This window comes from Bubalus bubalis, chromosome 7 (genome assembly GCF_019923935.1).
Source record: "Bubalus bubalis isolate 160015118507 breed Murrah chromosome 7, NDDB_SH_1, whole genome shotgun sequence".
In the NCBI taxonomy this organism is placed as follows: domain Eukaryota; kingdom Metazoa; phylum Chordata; class Mammalia; order Artiodactyla; family Bovidae; genus Bubalus; species Bubalus bubalis.
This window is the reverse complement of record NC_059163.1, coordinates 32,777,820-32,805,021: the sequence shown is the minus strand read 5'-3', so window position 1 is coordinate 32,805,021 and position 27,202 is coordinate 32,777,820. Positions and strand designations below refer to the sequence as shown.

At 37.8% G+C, this 27,202-nt stretch overlaps 1 protein-coding gene and 1 pseudogene across 1 annotated transcript in view; both read right to left on the bottom strand.

The window, feature by feature from the left end:
* The window catches only part of LOC112586184, a 32,987-nt pseudogene extending 27,541 nt beyond the window's left edge, over positions 1 to 5,446 (bottom strand).
* An 8,669-nt stretch (positions 5,447 to 14,115) lies between these two features.
* The window catches only part of LOC102398161 (UDP-glucuronosyltransferase 2C1), a 36,890-nt gene continuing 23,803 nt past the window's right edge, over positions 14,116 to 27,202 (bottom strand). Inside the window, exons 4-6 of the mRNA XM_006080172.3 lie at positions 23,577 to 23,664; positions 20,600 to 20,819; positions 14,116 to 14,642 (exon numbers count right to left, since the gene is read on the bottom strand). Of these exons, the coding sequence (XP_006080234.1) occupies positions 14,363 to 14,642; positions 20,600 to 20,819; positions 23,577 to 23,664 (588 nt within the window). The 3' untranslated portion in view covers positions 14,116 to 14,362. The remainder of the gene's footprint in view (positions 14,643 to 20,599; positions 20,820 to 23,576; positions 23,665 to 27,202) is intronic.

The window sequence follows — 27,202 nt, the reverse complement described above, 5'->3', positions numbered from 1 at the left end:
TATTTTTTTGCAGCCAAAGTTGGAGAAGCTCTATACAGTCAGCAAAGACAGGATTGGGAGCTGACTGTGGCTCACATTATTAACTCCTTATTGCCAAATTCAGCCTTAAATTGAAGAAAATAGGGGAAAACCCTAGACCATTCAGGTGTGACCTAAATCAAATCCCTTATGATTATACAGTGGTAGTGACAAATAAATTCAAGGAATTAGATCTGATAGACAAAGTGCTTGAAGAACCATGGACAGAGGTTCATAACATTGTACAGGAGGCAGAGATCAAAACCATCCCCCAAAAAGAAATGCAAAAAGGCAAAATGGTTGTCTGAGGAGGCCTTACAAACAGCTGAGAAAAGAATAGAAGCTAAAGGCAAAGGAGAAAAGGCAAGATATATCCATCTGAATGCTGAGTTCCAAAGAAGAGCAAGGAGGGTTAAGAAAGCCTTCCTAAGTGATCTATCCCAAGGAATAGAGGAAAGCATTAAATGGGAAAGACTAGAAGTTTACTAAGTAAATGACATTTAATCCGCTGAGAGAGAAGGAATAATACTAGATAACTCTCAGAGAAACTCATCCACAACTACACAATTTTTCTTCTTAATAGAGAGACTAGATGATGGAGATGTTAGAGAGATTAAAATTATAGAAGATTTGAATCTAGAGTGAGATGTCAGGAACTTTGATTCTGAAAGCTAAAAGGAACATCAGTTCAGTTCAGTTCAGTTGCTCAGTTGTGTCTGACTCTTTGCGACATAGAAATGTGGCAGATTCATGTTGATGTATGGCAAAACCAATACAATATTGTAAAGTAATTAACCTCCAATTAAATAAATTTATATTAAAAAAGAAATGCTTAATTTTAAAGACAAATAAACACAAAGTTTATACAAAATATCAGATTGCTTTGTGTATATGCATGTGTGTGTGTATATATATATATATATATATATTTTTTTTTTTTTACTGATCCAGGTTTAAAAAGATATTTCCTCATGACTAACCTTCATTTGATTTTAAATATATTTAATGAAGTATCTTACTATAGCGTATTAAAAATGGCTATTACTCTTAGTAGCTCTTCCTATTAAGAGGTGAGGCGAATTCTTCACCCTTTGAATTTGGGCTTGCCTCCTGACCTGTTTTACTAATAGAAGGTAGCAGAAGTCATTTTGTGTGACTTTCAAATCTACACCTAAAACTTTCATATAACCTATTCTTGAACTCTGCTACCATCTAAAAAGGTCCAAGGTTTTCTGTTGGAGAGGTCACCTGGAGGAAACAATCAAAGTATCCTGCTAATCTGCCAGACCCCAGCCATGTGAGTGACACTTTCTTGGACTCTTCCACTTCTGCCAAGCCTGGTAACTAACAGTAGCATAAAGATTAAGCCCAGGCAAAACCCATTGAAGAGGCATTTTCCTAAGCCCAGCCCAAATTTCTGATTCATAGGGTCATGAGCAAACCGCATGTTTTCTCTTTTAAACTGTGAGTTTTAGGATAGTTGCTTTTACAGCAATAAATAACAGACATTATAATTTATGAAAAGTGCAGTGCATACATAGCTTTCAAAATAAATAAGCCACAAATATTAACATATGGGACTATTACTGTCAAATAGAGGAACATTTCCAATGTCACAGAGTTCTAGACTACTTTGGACATTCTCCTGAATAGTTGATACCTTTTGACTAAGAGGTTGTTATATTTCCATTTTGACACTAAACATAAGAAAATACAAATTATACCACTCTAACCCACACAAAGAAGATAAGATTTCTTTTCATCTACTGGAGGGAAAATGTAATAAACCAGGCTTACTTAATACTTCACTGTAAAATTTATCCCACTTCTTCTTGTTAAAAGTCTCAAATGAAAAGTCAAAATATAGGTCATAAACCATATTTGTTACTCTCTCCATAAATATCATTTTGTCACTTATTTAAACTCTGATAATAGGTATGTAGGAAGGAGGTCATATAAGCCCTCCACAGAGTTTTTCATATGTATTGCCAGTGGTAAATCAAAGACTGTAGACCAAAGGTAGGGTAGGTAGTTTAGCCAGCAGTGCAGCAAAAGGAGAAATTGCATCTCTAAGAACATCACATCTGGACTCTCTCAGTCTTTTCATAAGTTTTTTTGTTTAAAACTCTGTCCGCACAGAGCTTTTGAACAGTATCAGAATATTTGTGATATGTTTTTTGCATCTTTGAATCATATACCCATAATGTACTCTTTCGTAATTCATATGCCCATATCTTGATCTATTTCATAAAACACAAATCAGGCTCATTCTTAGTGAAGGATGTAGGATAAGACACAAATTTAAGGGCAGAGGGTTTACTGGGATCCACCAGGATGGAAGCTGAAGATGCTAGCACAGTCACTTCATGATCCCTCTGAGTAAGTTCATCCAAAATTGTTTTAAATTGATCCAGTCACTCTATTCCATTGGCTATACCAGAACCTTTTCACAGAAGTCACAGCTGAAATAAAAAGAAAGCACAAGAAGAAAAGCCCATCTCTTAGACATCTTGATAAAATCCAAACCTTCTTCATAAGCTTCCTTAACTTCAGAGGTAGCTCTCCCTTATATCTGGGACAGAATCAATTAAGTAGTTAAACTATAACTGCCACTTGGTAAGGTCACAATGACTATGAGCTAAAGACTGTTGCCAAGAGTCTGCCTTAGCAATTTCTCTGCAAGCTAATCTCCAGTTCAGAGGCTTTGGAAAGCAAATAGATAAAAGCACAGAGGATTTTGTGATTTTGTGTACAATAAATCCCTGGCTCTAGGGTAAGAGGAAATTACCTAGGATGTAGGGAATTTGCAGATAAGGAAGCAGCATGTGTCCACACAGATACATTCTGATTTGTCTGAGCATTCTAAGCATTTCTTTCTGCATATTTTAACACCTGTTTTATTAGCTCCATTTCATTTAGCTCACCTTTGTTCTTTTGACTGAAGTTATTCCTTCAGTTCTTTGAAGTTTTTCCTCTTTATATGAACATGAGCATCCTTTGAGTATAACTTTAATCAGTTTAGTATAGCTTTAGTCACTTTCCTTTGAGAATATTGCTTCTGAATTATGATCATTTCCTTTTCTGAACATTTGTAACCTTCCTTCTATTCCTCTCACTTCTTCAATACTTTCTCAAAACTTACTCTTTGAAAGAATTTATCCTCTAAGTACCTTCTTCTGAACTTCATTTTGTATCCTACTTTTGTAATTGAGGTATGTTATATTAAAAATCTTACCAGGAATTCACATCAAATTAGAAGCAGGAAGGGGAAGACACATGTAATGGGATAGATTTGTTTTCATGATATTAATAATCTATTGACCTGAAATGAGAGGAGAATCTCTCTTAAGAAGGATTTGGATATAGATTCTAAGCAAAACATTCATTCTGCCAGTGAAATAAGCTTTGATTTCCTGGACACTGAGGAAAGAATTAAAGGGAAAATATAGATTTGAAAATATAGAAAAGGAAAGGGAAATGGATAGTGCATGCCTATGATGGAAGCATTACTTTTAGTTATGACTATTTTGGTTATGAAGCCCCTTGTAAGTCCCTTTAGAACACAGACCAAGTCTCCCTGGGAGAGTAAAGAAGTGATGTTCACAAAGTGGTGTTTGTGCAGAGAGTGAATACTGACTAGTGTTTTGTCAAGTATAAAATTTATGCAGGGGGAATTTAGATTTAGAGAGCAATGTAAAAAAGCATGGAAGCCTGAAAGAATACAGTTTCCTCCGAGTATGAGGAGAAATTTACTGTAGTTATATAAATATTTGCTCTGTAAGCTGTGAGGAGCCTTGGAAAGCTTCAAGCCCTTTAGAGATATTTCCTTATTTCATTTTTGAAAATTTTCTTATGGCAGGTTGTGAGAATGTAGATATGAGATGAAAGAACCCCACAAAAAGGGGGCTAATCTGGATGATTAATCTGGGGCTAATCTGGGGGCTAATTCCAGAGGAGAGGTAATTAGCACTTCAAAGAGCATGAAAGTGAAAGTGCTAGTTACTCAGCCATGTCCAACTCTCTGTGACCCCATGGACTGTGGCCCTCCAGGCTCCTCTGTCCATGGAATTCTCCAGACAAGAGTACTGGAGTGGCTTGCCATTCCCTCCTCCAGGGAATCTTCCTGACCCAGGGATTGAACCCTGCTTGGAGTCAATGTTTGAGTTGCAAATCAAATGTTTCTTGCTGAATTATTATTTCTCAGATTGATTTTATTTTAGCTTTCAGTATTTGTGTCTATGAGCTATAACAATAAGATCATTCCAGTGATCCATTTACAAAACGAGTATTGGATCTTAAGATGTTCTGTTTCTTATCACCATGTCTCTGTAGAAGCTGTTAATACAAAGATATATTTTCCTTCTGTGATGGGAAGGACAGAATCATAGAATTTAATTTTGTATTAGTTTATTAGTTCTTTTTTAAAATTGCTGGTGTAACAACTTACTACACACTCAGAACTTTAAACTTTATAAATTTACTTCTTAGATCAGAAGTCTGATGAACTAAACTCCAGGTGCTGGCACAGCTAAGCATGTCTTTCTGGAGGCTAAGGGGAAGAATCTGTTTCTTTTTCTTTCTCAACTTCAGGAGGCTGCCTGCATTCCCTGGTGCATTTCTCCCCTAGTTTCTGCATTCCAACTCCTTCCTCCATTCCAAATTCAGCATCAGCAGATTTATTTCTTCTCATCTTGCTATGTTTCTGGTTCTCTGAACCTAGGTAAAGTTCTCTACTTTTAAGAAAATTTGGATGTGATTAGATGGGCTAGACCTGGATAATGCAAGATATTCTCTTCACCTCAAAGTTTTTAATTACAACATCTGTGAAGTTCACTAAAATTCACCACACATGTTGGCATTTCACAGTGTCTGGGGAATAGGGCTTAGATGTGTTTGTCAGTGATTCTGCTAACAACAGTCTATCCTCTGGGCCCCAGAGTTTCATGTTCATCACACAAGCAAAATATATTCACCTCATCTTTAGGTTTCTAAAAGTCTCAACACATTACAACATGATCTCAAGATCCTAAATCTCATCCTTTATATCATCTTAGTCAGGTATTGGAGAACCTCTGGATATGATCCATTATGGAGCATAATCCCTCTCCTTTGAGTCTAAGGAACAAGTTATCTGCTCCCCAAATATAATGATGACAGATATAGCATAACACTATAGACACCGTGTTTCAAAGGAGGAGGAAATGAGGATAAAGTATAACTTCCACCACTCCCTCTGGTTTGAATGATGCACATCTTCAGTGTCTCCAAAGAGTCTTTTGTGTGACTGAATACCTTGATCTTTTGATCTTTCTGCTGCTGTTGCTGTTAAGTCGCTTCAGTCGTGTCCGACTCTGTGCGACCCCAGAGATGGCAGCCCACCAGGCTCTGCCATCCCTGGGATTCTCCAGGCAAGAACACTGGAGTGGGTTGCCATTTCCTTCTCCAGTGCATGAAAGTGAAAAGTGAAAGTGAAGTCGCTCATTCGTGTCTGACTCTTAGTGACCTCATGGACTGCAACCTATCAGGTTCCTCCGTCCATGGGATTTTCCAGGCAAGAGTACTGGAGTGGGGTGTCATTGCCTTCTCTGGATATTTCTGAAGTATTAGCAAAAGATTTGATAACCACACACTTGGCTGTTTCTCCAGAGCATTTTTGTTTTGTTTTACAGTGAATCTCTTAATACTAGTTTCCTTTGCAATCCGGACAGATTGAATTTCACAAGCCATCAAGTCCAGGTTACTTTTTAACAGTTCTTTCATCACTTTACCGTCTCTCCTGTCATATTTTCCTATAAGCAGCAGAAGAAACCAGTCAGTATCTTGAAGCTTTTCTTGCAAATCTCAGCTAGATGTACAAGTATGTCACTTACAAATCCTTCATTTCATGTAGGCATTGGACACAATTTCTTTAAGCTTTCTGATAAATACTTTAAGCTTTCTGATAAAAGATTTACCTTTCCTTCAGTTTCCAATCATATGCTTTTCATTTCCTTTTGAGCACTCACTGGCAGCAAATTTAATGTCAATATTTATATGAACAGTTTACTTTTTTTGATTTAGGTATTCTCTAAGCCATTTTATTTATTCATTTATTTTTACTATGATCATTGTTTTTGGAGTATATATGTAGTGACTTGCTTATGTTTCCTATCCATAGGATATTTCTCAGGCAATTTATATATTTCTATATTATGTACTGAATAATACTATCGCCATTGATGTGGGTGTGTGAATAAAATTTATTCTTCTTAAGAGAGGCAATATAACTAATTTTTTATTATATAGTAGTGGGAAAATCCGTTTCCTAGAATATCATAGACAGAAATCACGGACCTGCATCTAATGTGTTTTGTCACTGAGGGCCTACTCAGTAGTTTTGATATAGAAGTATCAGGGGAATTTGTAATTCCCTTGGTTCTGTCTCGTCACAACAAAAATTTGAAGCAATGGGTGGATCAGCATTACAGCCCTCAGATGAACCAGCTGTAGCTCCGTGTACAGCTCAGTTTTATTTAGAAAGTAAAGGAAAATACATCCTCGAGGCATGACGGCATGCCGACCCAAAAGACACGAAGCGAAGAGAGGCCCCCAGCCCAATTTTGGCTCCTCTTTTTATACGTTTTTTTTTCTCCTCCCGCTGGGCCTGCCCTATGTAAATTGGGCTAGCCAGGAGTGTTGCTTGTTTTACCTGAGGTCCTAACTCCAGTCCTCGGACCTTTCTTTGTTCTATTTTCGCGGGCTTTTCCCTTCATTATCTTTTAGCCACCACCATTCTGGACTCCTTTTTCCTATTCTAACTACCTAACAGATATAAAAAAAAAGCCCATAGGAATGACAGAAATAATAATGTTATTATTCACATAGCCACAAGAATGATCACCCATATTATAGTCAGTTTATCATTATTAGAGAAAATGTGAAAATTATCAGGATCTTCTCTCAGGTGATATATTTACATCTATAAAACATCATAAACATCTATAAGCATCTAAAACCATCTGTAAAATATCATAAATCTAACTAAAGCCTGATTATGCAACCAAATCAATTGAGTAAAATCCCAGAGAATCTGAAATCACTGGAATATATATATATATTTTAAGGACAAATTGCTATGAAGTACATGCAAGACCAGTTTTAAAATAACACTCTGTAGGTGGTTTGGAAAGAATTCAGAACAAGGAAGAATCTAGCCTGTAGTTCAAAAAAATAAATAAATGAAATTGAGAAAACTCAGACTGATCTTACAATTTTAAAGAAGATTTTAAAGAAAGGGGCTTATTTAATTTTTTTCTAGGATAGACCTGACTCAGCCACTTTTCCCCCAAGTTTATACATGTTCAATCCTAGCTTAGAAAGTTAGAATTGTTTATCTGATTATTCAGAAGCAATTAAATTGATTAAGTCACATTCTGTCTGAGCAGGTGAGGTGGTCCAGTGGCTAAGACTCCATACTCCCAAAGCAGAGGACCTGGGCTTGATCCGTGGTAAGGGAGTTAGATCTCACATGCTGCAGCAACTGAAGAGTTCATATGCTACAACTAAAGACCCTGAGTGTCACAACCTAAAAAAAAAAAAAAAAAAAAAAAAATTCCTGCATGTTGCTACTGAGACTGCATGGTCAAATAAATAAATTAGTAAATGAATGGGCAAATGAAGAGACAATAAATAAATTCAGGAACCTATGGCTTAACATTTCTCTTGCCTCTTCCCACTTAAAACCAGAGAGGAACTGTCCATCTTTAGACTGACTTTTGGTCTCTAATCTCTATTTCACAATTTAAAAGGATTTGTAGTGGCCCATGCCATTTGTTTTAGGTGACACACCAAGTATGCTATTTCCCACTTTACATGGTACTCAATTGGAAAAAGGGAATATGAGCAGGGGCAGAAGTGAAAATCATTTTGAACCTGGAATCAGAGCTTGTCGACTCAGCCTTTTACCAAACTCTGCACTGAGTAACAAGTGCAAGACTTGTTGGAATGAGAGCAGGACTCCCTCTGGTGCTGCTTGCAGGCTTCACATTTTATTAGAAACCATTGAAATAAATGGGTTTCCCAGGTGCCACTAGTGGTAAAGAACCCACCTGACAATACAGGTGACATAAGAGACATGGGTTTGATCTCTGGGTCAGGAAGATCTTCTGGAGGAGGTCATGGCAACCCACTCCAGTATTCTTGAGTGGAGAATCCCATGGACAGAGGAGCCCATCAGACTACAGTCCACAGAGTAGCAAAAAGTCGAACACTATTGAAGTGACATAGCATACAGCACATTGGGATGAAGTCTGGTTGATGGATGAGTCTAGGCATTCTTTTGTTCCTGGTCATAAGAATAAAACCTCCTTCTTAATTTATATTCATATAATTTTCTGAACACAAAGTAAAATTTGCAAAACTAAGACGATTTTATAAAAATATGGAACTGACTGCAAAGACTGAAAGTGAAAGTCACTCAGTAGTGTCTGAGTCTTTGCAACTACATCAACTATACAGCACATGGAATTCTCCAGGCCAGAATACTGGAGCGGGTAGCCCTTCCCTTCTCCAGGGGATCGAACCCAGGTCTCCCGCATTCAGGCAGTTTCTTTACCAGCTGAGCTACCAGGGAAGCCCAAAAGATACTTGATTACACATGCATTTTGAAATTTTACCTCCTTTTACAATGTTGACTGGAAAAAAATATGCACAACCTGAAAGCTGAGAGTTAGGTTTTATTTGGTGGGAATATTAGGACTTGAGTCGAGAGGCAGCATCTTTGGCGACCATGGAGAAAGCTGACTCTATAACAAGTTTTGCAAAGAGGGACAGGTAATCTGAATATTAAAAGACTACTGTTAAAAGCTAAATTTCTAACATGAAAAGATTTAGCGATTATCTATGTAATGAAAGTTGTAAGCCTCTGGGCTTCCTGAAATCATTTCATTCATATGCATCTAGCTATCAGAGGCCTCACAGAGACTGAACCAGACCTGCCTTTGAGTGTTTGAGTGTCTCCTGTGGAGTCATGGGTCAGCAGTGGCCTGCCTTGGGGACAGGCACTCTGGCTGCAGCAGATCTGGGACACGCAATGTGTGGCATAAGCCCTCTTGGAGGAGGTCGCCATTAGCCCCACCAACACAGCCACCGAGCAGACGACCCACAGACTGCAGGATAATTATACCAAAGAAATTCTCACACTGCTAAGAAAGTTCTAGGACCCAAAACAGATTTCCCAACCTGGGAACTTGGCAAAGGGACTGAGAACCCCCAGGGAATTTCACTTTGGAGGCCAGTGGGGCATGACTATGGCACTTCCACAGGACTGGGGAAACAGACTCTTGGAGGGCACAAAAAAACCTTGTGCACACCAGGACCCAGGAGAAAGGAGCAGTGACCCCACAAGAGACTGATCTAGACTTGCCTCTGAGTGTCCAGGAGTCTCTGGCGGAGGCATGGGTGGACAGTGTCCTGCTGTGAGGTCAGGGCCATTGAAAACAGCAGTGAGGGCATAAGTCCTTTTGAAGGAGGTTGCCTGGAAAGGAGACAAGAACTAAACTGAAGCATATTAATTGTGGTAAAGGCTCTCTAGGATAGTGGGGTGGCTTCCCTTGATACAAAAATCATAATTTTATTGTCTAACAGATCCTTTAAGGCTGAAAGGTGCTTTCATTTCATGTTGCCATATGGGTTACTGATATCATATACAATTTTATCTGAGACTATTAAAGGCTGTCTCTGTGGGGAAAGAACTGAGAATGAGACAATAGGATCTCAGTCTCCTTGGTTAAGTTTGGAGTCAGAAACTAGAACCTTGGTGGAATTGGAGTGGATTCAGAAGTAAAGAACTTGGGGAGGAAATAAAATTGAGAAGCAGAAGGTTGGTAGTAATTCAACGTGCACTGCCAACCTAATGGTTCTCTATTTTACAAGCAGCAGACCTTTCTAAGTACCAATTATATTACCATTTAAAATACAGTAGATAATCTCATAAATATAAGGAGTGTGATAAATCTGAAACAGAAAATCATTATTTTTGGTAAAATAGATAAAACATGACAGAAAAAAATGCTTTCCTCAATTTAAAAAGCAAGCAAGTTTGAAATTAAAAACAGAAAATATGAGTCATTCTTAATAATGTATAGAATGTGACTTTGTGTTCACATATGTGTGTATATACACTTTATTGTTCAGTCACTCAGTCATATCCAACTCTATGCGACCTCATGAACTGCAGCACACCAGGCTTCCCTGACCTTCACCAACTCCTGGAGCTTGCGCAAACTCATTTCTCTTAAGTCAGTGATGCCATCTAAACATCTCAGTCTCTGTTGACCCCTTCTCCTCCTGCCTTCAATATTTCTCAGCATCAGGGTCTTTTCTAATGATTCCACTCTTTTCATTAGGTGGCCAAAGTATTGGAGCTTCACTTCAGCATGAGTCCTTCCTACGAATATTCAGGACTGATTTCCTTTAGGATTGACTAGTTTAAACTTCTTACAGTCCAAATGGTTCTTAAGAGTCTTCTCCAACACCACAGCTCAAATGCATCAATCCTTTTGTGTTCAGGCTTCTTTATTATGCAACTCTCACATGCATACATGACTACTGGAAACACCATAGCTTTCACTATATGGATCTTTGTTAGCAAAGTAATGTTTCTGTGTTTAAACACACTGTTGGGTGTGTTATAGCTTTACTTCCAAGGAGCAAGTGTCTTTTTATTTCATGGTGCAGTCACCATCTACAGTGATTTTGGAGTCCAAGAAAATAAAGTCTGTCACTGTTTCCATTGTTTCCCCATCTATTTACCATAGACAACCTTTGTCAGAAAGATAAGGTCTCTGCTTTTTAATATTCTGTCTAGGTTGGTCCTAGCTTTTCTTCCAAAGAGTAAGCATCTTTTCATTTCATGGCTGCAGTCATCATCTGCAGTGATTTTGGGACCCCCCCAAAATAAAGTCTGTGATGGTATCCCTTGTTTCCCCATCTATTTACCAAGAAGCGGTGGAATGATGCCATGATCTTCATTTTTTGAATGTTGAGTTTTAAGCCAGCTTTTTCACTCTCCTCTTTCACTTTCAGCAAGAGGCTCTTTAGTTCCTCTTCACTTTCTGCCATAAGGGTGGTATCATCTGCTTATCTGAGGTTATTGATATTTATCCTGGAAATCTTGTTTCCAGCTTATGCTCCATCCAGCCAAGCATTTCACATGATGTACTCTGCATATAAGCTAAATAAGCAAGGTAACACTATACGGCCTGTACATACTCATTTCCTAATTTGGAACCAGTGTATGTACCATGTCCAGTTGTAACCCTTGCTTCTTAATCTACATACAGATTTCTCAGGAGGCAGGTAAGGTGCCTCAATTCATCTATTGAAGAATTTTCACATTGTAGCGGCCCACACAGTCAAAGGCTTTAGCATAGTTATGAAGCAGAAATAGATGTTTTTCTGGAACTCTCTTTCTTTTTTGATGATCCAAAAGTGGTTGGAAATTTGATCTCTGGTTCCTCTGCCTTTTTAAAATCCAGTTGAATACCTAAAAGTTCTCAGTTCTCATAGTATTGAAGCCCTGCTTGGAGAATTATGAGTACTGCTTTGATAGCAAACTGCAATTTCACTCATCTTACATGCTACCCCAAAGCCTTTGACTGTGTGGATCACAATAAACTGTGGAAAATTCTGAAAGATATGGAATACCAGACCACCTGATCTACTTCTTGAGAAATCTGTATGCAGATCAAGAAGCAAGAGTTAGAACTGGACAGGTTGGAACGACAGACTGGTTCCAAATAGGAAAAGGAGTACGTCAAGGCTGTATATTGTCACCCTGCTTATTTAACTTATATGCAGAGTACATCATGAGAAACGCTGGGCTGGAGGAAGCACAAGCTAGAATCAAGATTGCTGGGGGAAATATCAATAACCTCAGACATGCAGATGACACCACCCTTATGGCAGAAAGTGAAGAAGAACTAAACAGCCTCTTGATGAAAGTGAAAACGGAGAGTGAAAAAGTTGGCTTAAAACTCAACATTCAAAAAATGAAGATTTTTTGTCATGACTGAGAAACGAGCAGGATTTCATAAAATAGTCACATATTAAGTGTAAATATTTAAAAAATAAAGTATATTGAAGCATGCTATTTTAATTGACAAGAAAAGTCAGAGATCATCAAACTCCTGGAAAATATTTTATCAAACTTAAACTGGAAATATATGACATGTTACAAAGGTTTAGCTTGTGCATACCTAAAATTACTACCATGTTGTTAATATATTTAATATAATAATGTATAAATATTTAAATAGGTGAAACTTGTGGTTAAGAAAAACATTGGTCTCTACAAGATAGAGTTTATTCATTTATTTGCTATGGTAGTTGTTTTGTATAAGCTCAGAAATTGTTCAGGGTATCCATTTTGTGAGTTTAATTAAACTCCTTTATGCTACCTCATTTGGTAATAACAAAAAAGTGAAGGTATATCTTGACATTGGTAGAAAATAACAAAAGATTAAATTATGATTTTAAAGAATATTTGAGGAAAGAGCATTATCTTATTGCCAGAATATAGCACTGTGGTAAATTATAGGTTTATCATAAGCAAGACATTAATTTTATCATAAGCAAGACAGCATTATGTTTACACTTTTTAAACTATATGCCTTAAATCATTATAATTAATTATTCAAAACCTCATAAAATTGAGAAAATCTCTTTATAGTTAATTCCACATCTAAAAATAAACTTATCTTTACCTTGTTCTTATTTGCGCCACTGTTGCTGTAAAAAGCAGATAACTGCCCAAGTGATTTATAATTATTCTAAGATACAGACACAAGCTTGGGTTATAAATATCAAAAGCTGTGGTAGATCATTTAATGAACTTGATTACTACTGTGTAATGCTATCACAGTAAGACTGAACAATTTTTTGATCTCAAGGTCAAAACATACTGGAGGATAGACCTCAAGGGAAACATCCTGGAAGATAGATTTTTTAGAAAAGAAAGGAAAAGACATCTTTATTTTTATTAAAAATCAATTTGTATCCTCATGTTACTTCAGATTTCTGGCTGGCACTAGTTAATAAGACGTCTAGGTACTTGTGCTTAGTTTAGTGGTCACAGTACAGTTCATGAGAGGACCAGGAAAAGTGATGAGACAAAGGAAGAGGAAGAAATGTGCAGACTCCTGGGTTTCCATTTATTGGAGAAACTATCCACATAGCAAACAGAATTTTTGAGAAACACATATTCCTCCAAAAGTATTTGCAATATAGCTTTTTAGTAGTTTGCTTCTTCTTTTTCATATATGTACTGTGTAAGTAAAATTAATGTAGGAAAGAATTAAATAGATTTTTAAGTTAATTTAAAAGGATAGGTATTAAATTCTAATCATTTACTTTTGCTCCATTGTACCATCAACCTTGCTAACATATGATAATCAGCTATTTCTCTGAAGCCAATAAGGGTTATTAATACAATACAAATGAAGTATTATCACTATTAATACCCAAATGAAGGGGAATCTTGAAATGAAAGACGGAAAGTAGTGTTTACAAATGGGAAAAGTCTGATGTGTCATCTGAAAGAAAATTGATGGTGTAAAATGTGCTTTAGGGCTTCCCAGGTGACGCTAGCGGTAAAGAACTTGCCTGTGGATGCAGGAGACATAAGAGATGCAGGTTTCATCCTTGGGTTGAGAGGATCCCCTGGAGAAGGGAATGACAACCCACTCCAGTATTATCCCATGAACAGTGAAGCCAGGCAGGCTACAGTCCAGGGTGTTGCAAAAAGTTGGACACAATTGAAGTGACTTAGGCAGCAGGCAGCAAAATGTGCTGTACAGCAGAGTAGAAACTCCGAGTCTCCTGATCTTCCTGACTGGAAGGGAAGCTCTGGCTAAAGTGTACTCTACACTACTCCTTGTCCAGTTTCTTTAGAGAATGAGTAATAATGAGTTCATACTGAAACCAAAATCATGTTTGATTTTCAGGAAATATTCAATATGTTCAGTACTGAAAATAGAATTAATCATTACGTTTCTAAGACCTCAAACAGCAGCTCAACTGGTTGAACTGAAATTGATAAATAAAACACTGAGACTTTAATGGTAGTAACTACCATTTGTTTAATTGTTTATATTCTCTATTTCAAGAATAGATTATTTTAAAACTTATTTCTGAATCATGTGGCATATTTTGGGAGTAAGTCTTTGATCTTTGGCTTGATAAACTGAGGAATGGACAAGAATCCAGTGGAGTAGGAGAGGAGTCTATACTAATCAATGGCTGGTTACTTCAGTGAACCATTCCAAGGATTCCAGGCCAACTGTGAAAAAAAAACCCCAAAATACTACTACTCTCTCTTTTTCTTCTTTGCAGTTTTACCAAACTTCCAGCAGCAAAACAGGCAACATTTAGTGACCAGGAATGTAACAGTTGCCACACAGGCTAGCAGGAAGCCAATCACATCCAAAGAGTGGTACTGGAACCAGGTGAGGTCATGGAAAGCTGGTCGAAGGTGCTTGGCTCCTTTGTGGCGCATGACAAACTCAACCCAGAAGACTGCTCGGTCCAGGGGTTTCACAGGCTGATCATGGTGAATTCTTGATAACTTCATCACATTCTCTTTATAGCTAAAATTGAATATATAAATAACAACTTGAAAAGTTTATTAAGGACACCATATACCTAAAACTGTTGTATATTATTAAAAGTATATTGCATAATTATATGATAAGATATGTGTGATGAATGAGATCACTGAGACTACAGAAAGCACATGACAATTTGTTTCCTCTTGATATGATATGATATGATATATTTCTAGATATGATGGCCTATCAGTTGGAATGTGATGTATGCTTTATAGTCTCAGTAATTATTGGAGGTAGGAGAGAAAATAATTGCCAGTTGGAAATAGCATTCTGAAAGTACAGAAATAGGAATGGATTAATATGTAGCTTGAGAATATAGAATTTTTATCTCACTTGCTGAGTGCGGTACTCGGAACATGATAGTGTCAGGAAGCAGCATTGAGGGCAGATTTATGGAAAAGGGATCCTTCTCTCACTCCTTCACTCTTCCCCAGGTTCGATCTGGAGTATCAGTGTTAATAAGACTTCAACAGTAATAGGAAATGGTTTTGGTTGGTGATCTTCATGGTCCTGACATTCCAGATGCAAACAAAAAGCTTCATGTGACCCTCTGGGCAAGAAGCAGGGCTTGAGACTGAAAAGATGCTGCAATTTTTGCTTCAGGCTACCGAGGGCTGCACATGCAGTGGTGAGATGGAAGGATGGCAATTGTTAGAACACTAATCCTTCTAACTTCTGTCAAGGAACAGACCAGGGTTTTGACTTAAGGCTTTGAATGGCTGACTTAGAAGCAAGATTTCACTGGGTTTGTGAATGAGGGGGATTATGCACCCACGCTGAAGGGCAGTCATCATTGATAGAAAATACAGAACATTGCCTTGCAGAAAATGGTGGAACAGCATGTAAAAAGTTCTGAGGAAGAGAACTATAAACCAGAAAAACTTAAACAAATCCCTTTTCCCCTTTGGTTTTAAAAAACCAGGCATGTCTTTCTAAATACACAAGAATATAAGGAATAAGTACCTCTGAATACATCTCAGGAAAACAAACAGTATCAACAGAAGTTCCAAGACAGACATGGTAACAAAATATTTATCAGATAAAAGTTAATAAAATGAATTGAAAAACTATGATAAAACACAAATTGCATCATTAAATCAATATAAATCTGAAATTAATGCTAAATGATATTGGAAATTGTGGTCATGGACAAGATGTGCACGTTATTGACTTTGATAACATTACACTGATAATATAGCAAACAAATCTAAGATGTGATGTTTAAAGCATGCTGATGGAACCTGGGGCCTGTATTACAGAGTGATGTAAGTCAGAAAGAGAAAAACAAATATCATGTATTAATATTGGAACTTAGAAAAAATTGTACTGATAACCCCACTTGTACAATAGGAATAGAAATGAAGACATAGAGAACACACTTGTGAATACAGCCAGGGTAGGAGGGGATGGGATGAAATGAAAGAGTAGCACTGACGTATATACACACCATGTGTAAATTAGATAAAGCCAGTTAGAAGTTGCTGTATAACATAGGGAGCTCAGCCTGGTGCTCTGGGGCTTCCTAGGTGGCTCAGTGTTTTAAAAAAAAAAAAAAAAAAATTGCCTGCCAATGCAGGAGATGCAGGAGACTGAGGTTTGATCCCTGGGTCAGAAGATCCTCTGGAAAAGGAAATGGCAACCCACTCCAGTAATCTTGCCTTGAGATTTCCATGGACAGAGGAGCCTAACGGGCTGTAGTCCATGAGGTCACAAAGACTCGGACATGACTGAGCAACACACACAGACACAGACATGGGATGGGATGGGGGTCAGAGGGAGACTCAAGAGGGAGGGAATATATAATATATGTATACTTAAGGATGATTCATATTGTTGTACGGTACTAACCAATATGACATTGTAAAGCAATTATTCTCCAGTTAAAAATAAGTTAAACCAAAACGAGAGATACTGATAGGAAGTTAAGTGACTTCATAGTGAAAAGTCATTCAATACTGAAAAAAATGAAATATTTTAAAAATTATTTTAATCTTTAATGTCAATGCTTATTTATAGATTTATGTCAAAATTTTACTAAGAATTTATCTGATATTAAATAAGTATTTATCCAAGCCTGGCAATTCTTTTAATTTTAATATAGTTTCTTTCTCCATAGAATATATTTGTTTTATTTATATGAAATAGAATTACATAATAAATTTAATCTTTCATTATTGAGAATTTATTTGTTTATGATCACAGCTAATCATCATGTTGTAAAAAGTTTATTTATTTATTTTATTACTCATACCTGTGCCTTATTATTCAAAGCTTGTCTCACCTGTCTCCCAAGTCCTAGGCCCTGAAAACACCACTTTGCTCTCTGTTTGAATTTCTAGATTGCATGTATAAGTGACATTGAATAATATTTATCATTCACTGTCTGACTTACTTAACTTGGCCAATGCCATGGTTTCACAAATGACAGTATTTCCTTTGTCCTATTTGCTAAATAATGTTCCTTTACATACATATACCACATCTTCTTTATTCATCCACTGACAAACACTTAGGTTTTAGTCATATCTTCTTTACTGTGAATCATGCTGCAACTAGCACTGGGGTGAAGATATCTCTTCCACATTCTGTTTTCATTTCCTTAGATATATATCCAGAAGTGAGATTACTCAGTCTCGGTGAGTGAAAGTCGCTGAAAGTCATTCAGTCGTGTCCAGCTCTTTGCGACCCCATGGTCTATACAGTCCATGGAATTCTCCAGGCCAGAATAATGGAGTGGGTAGTCTTTCCCTTCTCCAGGGGATTTTCTCAACCCAGGGTTTGGACCCAGCTCTGCCACATTGCAGGCAGTTTCTTTACTAGCTGTGCCACAGGGGAAGCCCAAGAATACTGGAGTGGGTAGCCTATCCCTTCTCCAGTGGATCGTCTAGTAGTTCTATTGCTAATCTTTTGAGGAGTTCCCATATTAATTTCCATAAGGGCTGTATTAAATTACATTCTCACCTGGAGGGCACTGGAGTTCCTCTTTTACAACATCCTCACCAATACCTCTTAGACCTTGTATTTTGATGATGGCCATTCTAACAGTTTCAAGCTGATTTGAAACTCAATATTTGAAAAACTAAGATCATGGCATCCAGTTCTATCACTTCCTGTCAAATAGAAGGGGAACAGCTGGAAGCAGTGGTAGATTTAATTTTCTTGGCTCCAAAATCACTGCAGACAGTGACTGCAACCATGAAATTAAAAGAAGCTTGCTCCTTGGAAGGAAAACTATGATAAACCTAGACAGTGTATTAAAAAGCAGAGACATCACTTTGCCAACAAAGGTCCATATTGTCAAAGCTATGATTTTTCCAGTAGTCATGTGTGAATGTTATTTTGTGCATGTGTGCTCAATCAAGTCTGGCTTTTTGAGACTCCATGGACCATAGCCCTCCAGGCTCCTTTGTCCAAGGAATTTTCCAAGCAAGAATACTGGAGTGGATTGCCATTTTCTACTCCAAGGAATCTTCTTAACTCAGGGATTGAACCTGCATCTCCTGTGGCACCTGCATTGACACATGGATTCTTTACCACGGGACCATAAAGAAGGCTGAGCAACAAAGATCTGATGCTTTTAATTGTGGTGCTGGAGAAGATTCTTGAGAGTCCTTTGGACCACGAGGAGATCAAACCAGTCAATCTTAAGGAAATCAACTCTGAATATTGAGTGGAAGGGCTGATGCTGAAGCTGAAGCTCAATACTGTGGCCACTTGATGCAAAGAGCCGACTCATTAGAAGAAACCCTGATACTGGCATGGATTGAAGGCAAAAGGAGAAGGGCGTGACAGAGGATGAGATGGTTAGATAGCATCGCCAACTCAATGGACATGAATTTGAGCAAACTTTGGGAGATAGTGCAGGACAGAGGAGCCTGGCATGCCGCAGTCCATAGGCTCACAGAGTTGGACACAACTTAGTGAATGAACAGCATCAACAACAATTATAACAGGTATGAGGTGGGATTTTGATTTATATTTCCTGATGCTTAGTGACATGAAGCCCTTTTTCATGTACCTGTTGGCCATTTGCATGTCTTCTTTAGCAAAATATCTATTCAGTACCTCTGCTCATTTAAAAAAAAAAAAATTTTTTGCTATTGAGTAATGAGTTCCTTCAGAGAAGACAATGGCAACCCACTCCAGTACTCTTGCCTGTAAAATCTCATGGGTGGAAGAGCCTGGTAGGCTGCAGTACATGGGGTCAGGAAGAGTCGGACATGACTGAGCGACTTCACTTTCACTTTACACTTTCATGCATTGGAGAAGGAAACGGCAACCCACTCCAGTGTTCTCGCCTGGAGAATCCCAGGGACAGGGGAGCCTGGTGGGCTGCCGTCTCTGGGGTCGCACAGAGTCGGACACGATTGAAACGACTTAGAGCAGCAGCAGCAATGAGTTCCTTATATCATTTGTATATTAATCTCTTAACAGATGTATACTTTTCAAAATGTTCTCCAATTTTGTAGATACCCTTTCATTTTACAGATCATTTATTTTTCTGTGCAGAAGTTTTTGAGCTTGATATAGCCCCACCTGTTGAGCTTTGCATTGATTCCTTGTATTTTTGGTGTTATATCCCAAAATTTGTTTCTAAGACCCTTGTCAAGTAACTTTTCCTCCTGTTTTAAGATAGCAGCTTTATGGTTTCAGGTCTTTTGCTTAAGTCTTTAGTCTATTTCTAGTCAATTTTTGTAGGTAATGTAATATGGGTGTCCAAATTTCATTTTCCTGCATATAATTATTTAGTTTCCCCACTACTACTTATTGAATAGATAACACTTTTCCTATAGAGTATTCTTCACTTTTTTTTTTCAAATATTTTTCAACTTTACATATGAGGGTTCGTTTCAGGGCTCCCAATCCTTTCCATTGGTATCTATGCTTATTTTTATTCCAATGACATTTAAAAAAAAATTACTATAGCTTTGTAGTACAGTTTGAAATAAGAAGTGGGATGCCTCCAACTTCGTTATTTCTTGGGATTGCTCTGGTTTTGATCTCTTGCGGTTTCATACAAATTTAGAATTTGTTTTTTCTAATTTTTTCTTCTGTGCCCCAGAAGGCCTTAGAAATTGGTCACTCAACCCATTCTTCATTTTCTGCCAAGGAATTCTTTCTAGCTGAAAGTTCTCTCTTGGTGATGAGTAATGCTGGCTTGGGGATGATGCTGGTAAAATAAAACTGTCATCATTCTGTTCTTGTGTGGTTTATCTCAGTTTTTTTGTTCTACTGTGTTGCTAAAATTTCTAACATGGCCTTTAGGGCACTCCCATAGATGATTTTGTTCATAAATAGTGTCTAATTGTTGTTCTTTGTCAGGGAATGAAGAGGCTGGGGTCTTCTCTACTTCCTTGGATCTCTCAATTTTCCTTCATTCACTTTTTCTGGTTTTCATTTAAAATATACCAATATAAGAATTTTTTAACTAACAAGTATAGTCCTATTTTTAAACAAAATTCTTTATATTATTTTCTATTTATAAATTAACACTATTATTTTCTATTTATAAATTAGCACAAGGAAATAGTGGAAGTTTCTAAACTGTCATTGATTATAGCTACATGAGGAGAGTTGAGTGAGTTTTTATTTTTATTTACCTTTGTTTTTGTCATATTGCCTAAACTCTTTATAGTGATAATATCTGCAATTTTTAAGAAATAAAAGTACTGTTATTAATAAAAATTTGTATATTTTCAACAATAACTCACTTTCTTTAAATAAATGTAGTATTTCTTCAAGATTGTAGTCTATCACTCATTAGCGGTAGGTGACAAAGTACTTTCACAAAATTTAGGAAACATAAAATAATCTAATTTGCTATTAGCTATGTACTGGTGATCATGTAAAAGTTGTCAATTTAAAAATGTATGAAACTGATTATTCTTCAAGAAACAAGATGTTTCTTCTTAGAAAAGAATATATTCTTTACTCACAAAGGGTTGTTAATAACTGCTTTCAAAGCATTAAGCAGATCTGCACTTGTCATTCTTTGCAAGTCTACATCAACAGCTGCCCCTTTGGCTTTCATACGAGCAACATTATCATGCTGATCACCAAACATAGGAATTCCAACTATAGGGACACCATGGTAAATAGCTTCATAGATCCCATTGGTTCCACAGTGAGTGATAAAAGCTCTGGTTTTTGGATGGCCTAAAAATTAAAAGAAAAAATAAATTATTATTCTAAGTTATAAGAGTGTCAGAAACAGAAAATCATGATACCTTCATAAATCATTAATTCTATTAAGTGACATCTTCTATATAATTCTGTGCCATGAGGCCTCATATAAATTTTTATAGGCTCCAAAGAAAGCAGCAATTAATTACTCCAGCTAAGTATAATTAGTGATTCCAGCAAGTAAGTTATTCTACAGACAACTGAGAATTTTCCTGCAGAGTAAACGATGAAGAGTACTTGTCATTTGACAAGTTATTGGAGGGAGAACACATCAACAAAAAAGAATGGAAGGACTGAAGAAACCAAATATTTTTGTTAGTGGGAAAATACTTTTGTTGATGGGAAAGGGGTGGTGAGATGTGCAGGGTTTCCATACCAGAATGTTAGCATCAGTTCAGCTCAGTTCAGGTGCTCAGTTGTGTCTGACTCTTTGTGACTCCATGGACTTCAGCTCTCCAGGCTTTCCTGTCCATCACCAACTCCCAGAGTTTACTCAAACTCATGTCCATTGAGTCGGTGATGCCATCCAAACATCATCCTCTGTAATTCCCTTCTCCTATTGCCTTCAATCTTTCCAAGCATCAGGGTCTTTTCAAATGAGTCAGTTCTTCGCATCAGGTGGCCAAAGTATTGGAGTTTCAGCTTCAGCAACAGTCCTTCCAATGAATATTCAGGACTGACTGCCTTTAGGATGGACTGGTTGGATCTCTTTGCAGTCCAAGGGACTCACAAGAGTCTTCTCCAACACCACAATTGAAAAGCATCAATTCTTCAAGTGCTCAGCTTTCTTTATAGTCAAGCCCTCACATCTATACATGACTAATGGAAAAACCATAGCCTTGACTAGATGGACCTTTGTTGCCAAAGTAATGTCTCTGCTTTTTATAGGCTGTCTAGGTTGATCATAACTTTTCTTTCAAGGAGTAAGCATCTTTTAATTTCATGGCTGCAATCACCATCTGCAGTGATTTTGGAGACCCCAAAAATAAAGTCTGACACTGTTTCCCCATCTATTTCCCATGAAGTGATGGGACCAGATGCCATGATCTTAGTTTTCTGAATGTTGAGTTTTAGGTCAACTTTTTCACTCTCCTCTTTCACTTTCATCAAAAGGTTCTTTAGTTCTTCTTCACTTTCTGCCATAAGGGGTGGTGTCATCTGCATATCTGAGATATTTCCCCAGCAATCTTGATTCCAGCTTGTGCTTCATTCATTCCAGCATTTCTCATGATGTATTCTGCATATAAGTTAAATAAGCATGGTGACAACATACAGCCTTGACGTACTCCTTTCCATATTTGGAAGTAGTCTGTTGTTCCATGTCCAGTTCTAACTGTTGCTTCCTGACCTGTATACAGATTTCTCAAGAGGTAGGTCAGGTGGTCTGGTATTCCCATCTTTTTCAGAATTTTCCACAGTTTATTGTGATCCACAGAGTCAAAGGCTTTGGCATAGTCAATAAAGCAGAAATAGATGTTTTTCTGGAACTCTCTTGTTTTTTGATGATCCAACAGATGTTGGCAATTCGATCTTTGGTTCCTCTGCCTTTTCTTTAACCAGTTTGAATATCTGGAAGTTCACGGTTCATGTATTGTTGAAGCCTGGCTTGTAGAAGGCTTGGAGAATTTTGAGCATTATTTTACTAGCATTTGAGATGAGTGCAACTGTGTGGTAGTTTGAGCATTCTTTGGCATTGCCTTTCTTTGGGATTGGAATGAAAACTGACCTTTCCCAGTCCTGTGACCACTACTGCATTTTCCAAATTTGCTGGCATATTGAGTTCATCATACAAAAAGGCTACAGCAATTACATGTGTACTCTGTTTAAGCATTTAACTCTATAGTAATAAAGAGCCATTTGTATTATAGATGGTGAAATGGTTTGCCAGATTTTTTTCCCCATATGGTTGTAGTAGGCAAAAGAGAAGAGAAGTGGGATAAAATGGATGAAGAGAATCAGGAGGTTTCTGCAATATTCTATACAAAAGTTAATGGGAGCCTGATATAAAGATACTTTATTTGACTTTGATTCTCAGGAGGGAGAGACTATATCATAAGTGAGAGAATTATAAATTTGATATTTGTGTTACAGTTTGACAAAGATCCTTGACCAAAGTCTAGTCAGACTTCCCTGAACTCTTCTCCACTAGAATTTTATTTTGGTTCTACTTTATCTCTGCATTGCCCAATTTTAGCAAGCACTCTACTACGTCAGTTTAACAGATCAGTTTTGATGTCTGATCATCTTTTACAGCTTTCACCTCTTCTTTCACTATCCCCCAAGTGATATGTGATGACCTTAGCATGCCTTCGGTAAGAATCTAATTAGGTTAGTTTTGCTAGACTGTTCCTTTGTACCTGACATTTCCTCTTTCTAATTTTGCATACAATGAACTTCCACTCACTATGCTCTTTTGTGATAAATTCTCCTATTTTCCTTTCTGCATGCAGCGTTGAATCTAGGCTCTCTGTCATATTATAAAAGTCCATTGCACTAATAACTATACTTATCATGATGGTTTTGAAAAAAGTTTGCCTTAGTCTTTAAAAAGTGTCAGGAATAATCTTTTCTTTTACAAACTCCAGAAGAAATGTGAAGAAAACATTAAAGCTTTTTGTTGTTGTTGTTGTTGTTATTTTAAATACAAATTTGTTGGATTTATCTGTTATTGAGAAATCATTCACATTATCCCTCATTCAGCTCTGTTTATTTTTCTTTCTTTGGTCTTACCAAGAAGATCATTCTGTGGAATCCATTTATATAGTCGGGTATTGGCTCCTAATGTTTCTGGTTTCTTTCCTGTGTATCTCCACAGAACCTATTAAGATAAATGTCTTTATTAGAAGATTTTTAGAATCACATCCTGTCAAAAGAAAGCAGTTAACCTAGGATTAATCAGGTCTGATGCCTCCAGGTGATAAACAAGCAAACTGAGGCCCTAAGTGATTAGGTAATGAGTGTTTTTAAGCCATTGTCACTACAACCATATTTTCTAAGGCTTGAAACAATGCAGTCAATAGGTTATCATCCTTGGATTAAATGTAACTTGTAGATGAAGAAAAATGACAATCTGTATCTGAAACAACAACATACTGGTATTACTAGGCTACTCTGGTAAAGGGGATTTTTGAAACAAAATTTTCAGAGGCAAAGGGGAGGGATATTATTTACCTCTTTTGATCTTTTTTCAATATAGTTACCAGTAATAAAAACTCATATAGTAAAATACTGGTAATGATATTTTTCATTTTAAGTATTGTAACTATATGACCAACCTAGATAGCATATTCAAAAGCAGAGACATTACTTTGCCAACAAAGGTCTGTCTAGTCAAGGCTATGGTTTTTCCTGTGGTCATGTATGGATGTGAGAGTTGGACTGTGAAGAAGGCTGAGCACTGAAGAATCAATGCTTTTGAACTGTTGTGTTGGAGAAGACTCTTGAGAGTCCCTTGGACTGCAAGGAGATCCAACCAGTCCATTCTGAAGGAGATCAGCCCTGGGATTTCTTTGGAAGGAATGATGCTGAAGCTCCAGTACTTTGGCCACCTCATGCGAAGAGTTGACTCATTGGAAAAGACTCATGCTGGGAGGGATTGGGGGCAGGAGGAGAAGGGGGCGACAGAGGATGAGATGGCTGATGGCATCACTGAGTTGATGGACGTGAGTCTGAGTGAACTCCAGGAGTTGGTGATGGACAGGGAGGCCTGGCGTGCTGCGATTCATGGGGTCACAAAGAGTTGGACCCACTGAGCGACTGAACTGAACTGAACTGAACTATTGAGTCTGGGGGCATTAAAAACATCCACAATGGTGTGTAACCATCAACTCTAACTGCACACTGAATATTTTCATCATCCTTCATGTCAGTTCTGTATCATTAAATAACTCCCTATTCCTCTCATTCCCTAGCCCCTGATAACTTCTGTTCCACTTTCTGTCTCTATAAATTTGATTACTTTGGTAACAAGTACAAGTGGAACCATGCAATGTTTGTCTTCCACTGATTTAGCATTATTTTATTTTATTTTATTTTTCTTTCTTTTTTTTTAAATGTTATTTTATTTTTAAACTTTACATAATTGTATTAGTTTTGCCACAGGGTTCATTCATTTTGCAACATATCAGAATTTCCTTTCTTTTTTAAGGTTGAATAATGTTTCATTGGCTTCCCCAGTGGGGAAGCACGGGCCACAGCGACAGCACACAGAGCATGGCTGAGAGGAGCTACCCCACGTCCGAGGTCAGGGGTGTAGGCTGGGAGGAGCAACCCCACCTCGAAAGATCAGTGGCTGCAAGGGTGCAGGAGGGCCTAGAGGAGCTATTCCACGTTCAAGGTCAGGAGGGGCGGTAGTGAGGAGATACCCCTCGTCCAAGTTAAGGAGCAGTGGCTGTGCTTTACTGGAGCAGCCATGAAGAGATACCACACACCCAAGGTAAGAGAAACCCGAGTAAGACGGTAGGTGTTGCAAGAGGGCAGACACACTGAAATCATAATCACAGAAAGCTAGTCAATCTAATCACACTAGGACCACAGACTTGTCTATCTCAATGAAACTAAGCCATACCCGTGGGGCCACCAAAGACGGGTGGGTCATGAGGGAGAGGTCTGACAGAATATGGTCCACTGGAGAAGGGAATGGCAAACCACTTCAGTATTCTTGCCTTGAGAACCCCATGAACAGTATGAAAAGGCAAAAAGATAGGATACTGAAAGGGAAACTCCCCAGGTCAGTAGGTGCCCAATATGCTACTGGAGATCAGTGGAGAAATAACTCCAGAAAGAATGAAGGGATGGAACCAAAGCAAAAAAAATACCCATCTGTGGATGTGACTGGTGATAGAAGCAAGGTCTGATGATGTAAAGAGCAATATTGCATAGGAACCTGGAATGTCAGGTCCCTGAATCAAGGCAAATTGGAAGTGGTCAAACAAGAGATGGCAGGAGTGAACATCAACATTCTTGGAATCAGTGAACTAAAATGGACTGGAATGGGTGAATTTAACTCAGATGACCATTATATCTACTACTGCGGGCAGGAATCCCTTAGAAGAAATGGAGTAGCCATCATGGTCAACAAAAGAGTCTGAAATGCAGTACTTGGATGCTATCTCAAAAACAACAGAATGATCTCTGTTCGTTTCCAAGGCAAACCATTCACTATCACAGTAATCCAAGTCTATGCCCCAACCACTAACGCTGAAGAAGCTGAAGTTGAACAGTTCTATGAAGACCTACAAGACCTTTGAGAACTAACACCCAAAAAAGATGTGCTTTTCATTAAAGGGGACTGGAATGCAAAAGTAGGAAGTCAAGAAACACCTGGAGTAACAGGCAAATTTGGCCTTGGAATACGGGATGAAGCAGGGCAAAGACTAATAGAGTTTTGCCAAAAAATGCACTGGTCATAGCAAACACCCTCTTCCAAGAACACAAGAGAAGACTCTGCACATGGACATCACCAGATGGTCAACACCTAAATCAGATTGATTATATTCTTTGCAGCCAAAGATGGAGAAGCTCTATACAGTCAGGAAAAACAAGACCAGGAGCTGACTGTGGCTCAAATCATGAACTTCTTATTGCCAAATTCAGACTTAAATTGAAGAAAGTAGGGAAAACCACTAGAGCATCCAGGCATGACCTAAATCAAATCCCTTATGATTATACAGTAGAAATGAGAAATAGATTTAAGGGCCTAAATCTGATAGAGTGCCTGATGAACTATGGAATGAGGTTCATGGCATTGTACAGGAGACAGGGATGAAGACCATCCTCATGAAAAAGAAATGCAAAAAAGCAAAATGGCTGTCTGGGGAGGCCTTACAAATAGCTGTGAAAAGAAGAGAAGTGAAAAGCAAAGGAGAAAAGGAAAGATATAAGCATCTGAATGCAGAGTTCCAAAGAATAGCAAGGAGAGATAAGAAAGCCTTCCTCAGCGATCAATGCAAAGAAATAGAGGAAAAAAACAGAATGGGAAACACTAGAGACCTCTTCAAGAAAACTAGAGATATCAAGGAAACATTTCATGCAAAGATGGGCTCAATAAAGGATGGAAATGGTATGGACCTAACAGAAGCAGAAGATATTAAGAAGAGGTGGCAAGAATACACAGAAGAACGATATGAAAAAGATCTTCACGAGCAAGACAATCACAATGGTGTGATCACTCACCTAGAGCCAGACACCCTGGAATGTGAAGTCAAGTGGGCCTTAGAAAGCATCACTACCAACAAAACTAGTGGACGTGATGGAATTTCAGTTGAGCTATTTCAAATCCTAAAAGATGTTGCTGTGAAAGTGCTGCACTCAATATGCCAGTAAATTTCGAAAACTCAGCAGTGGCCACAGGACTG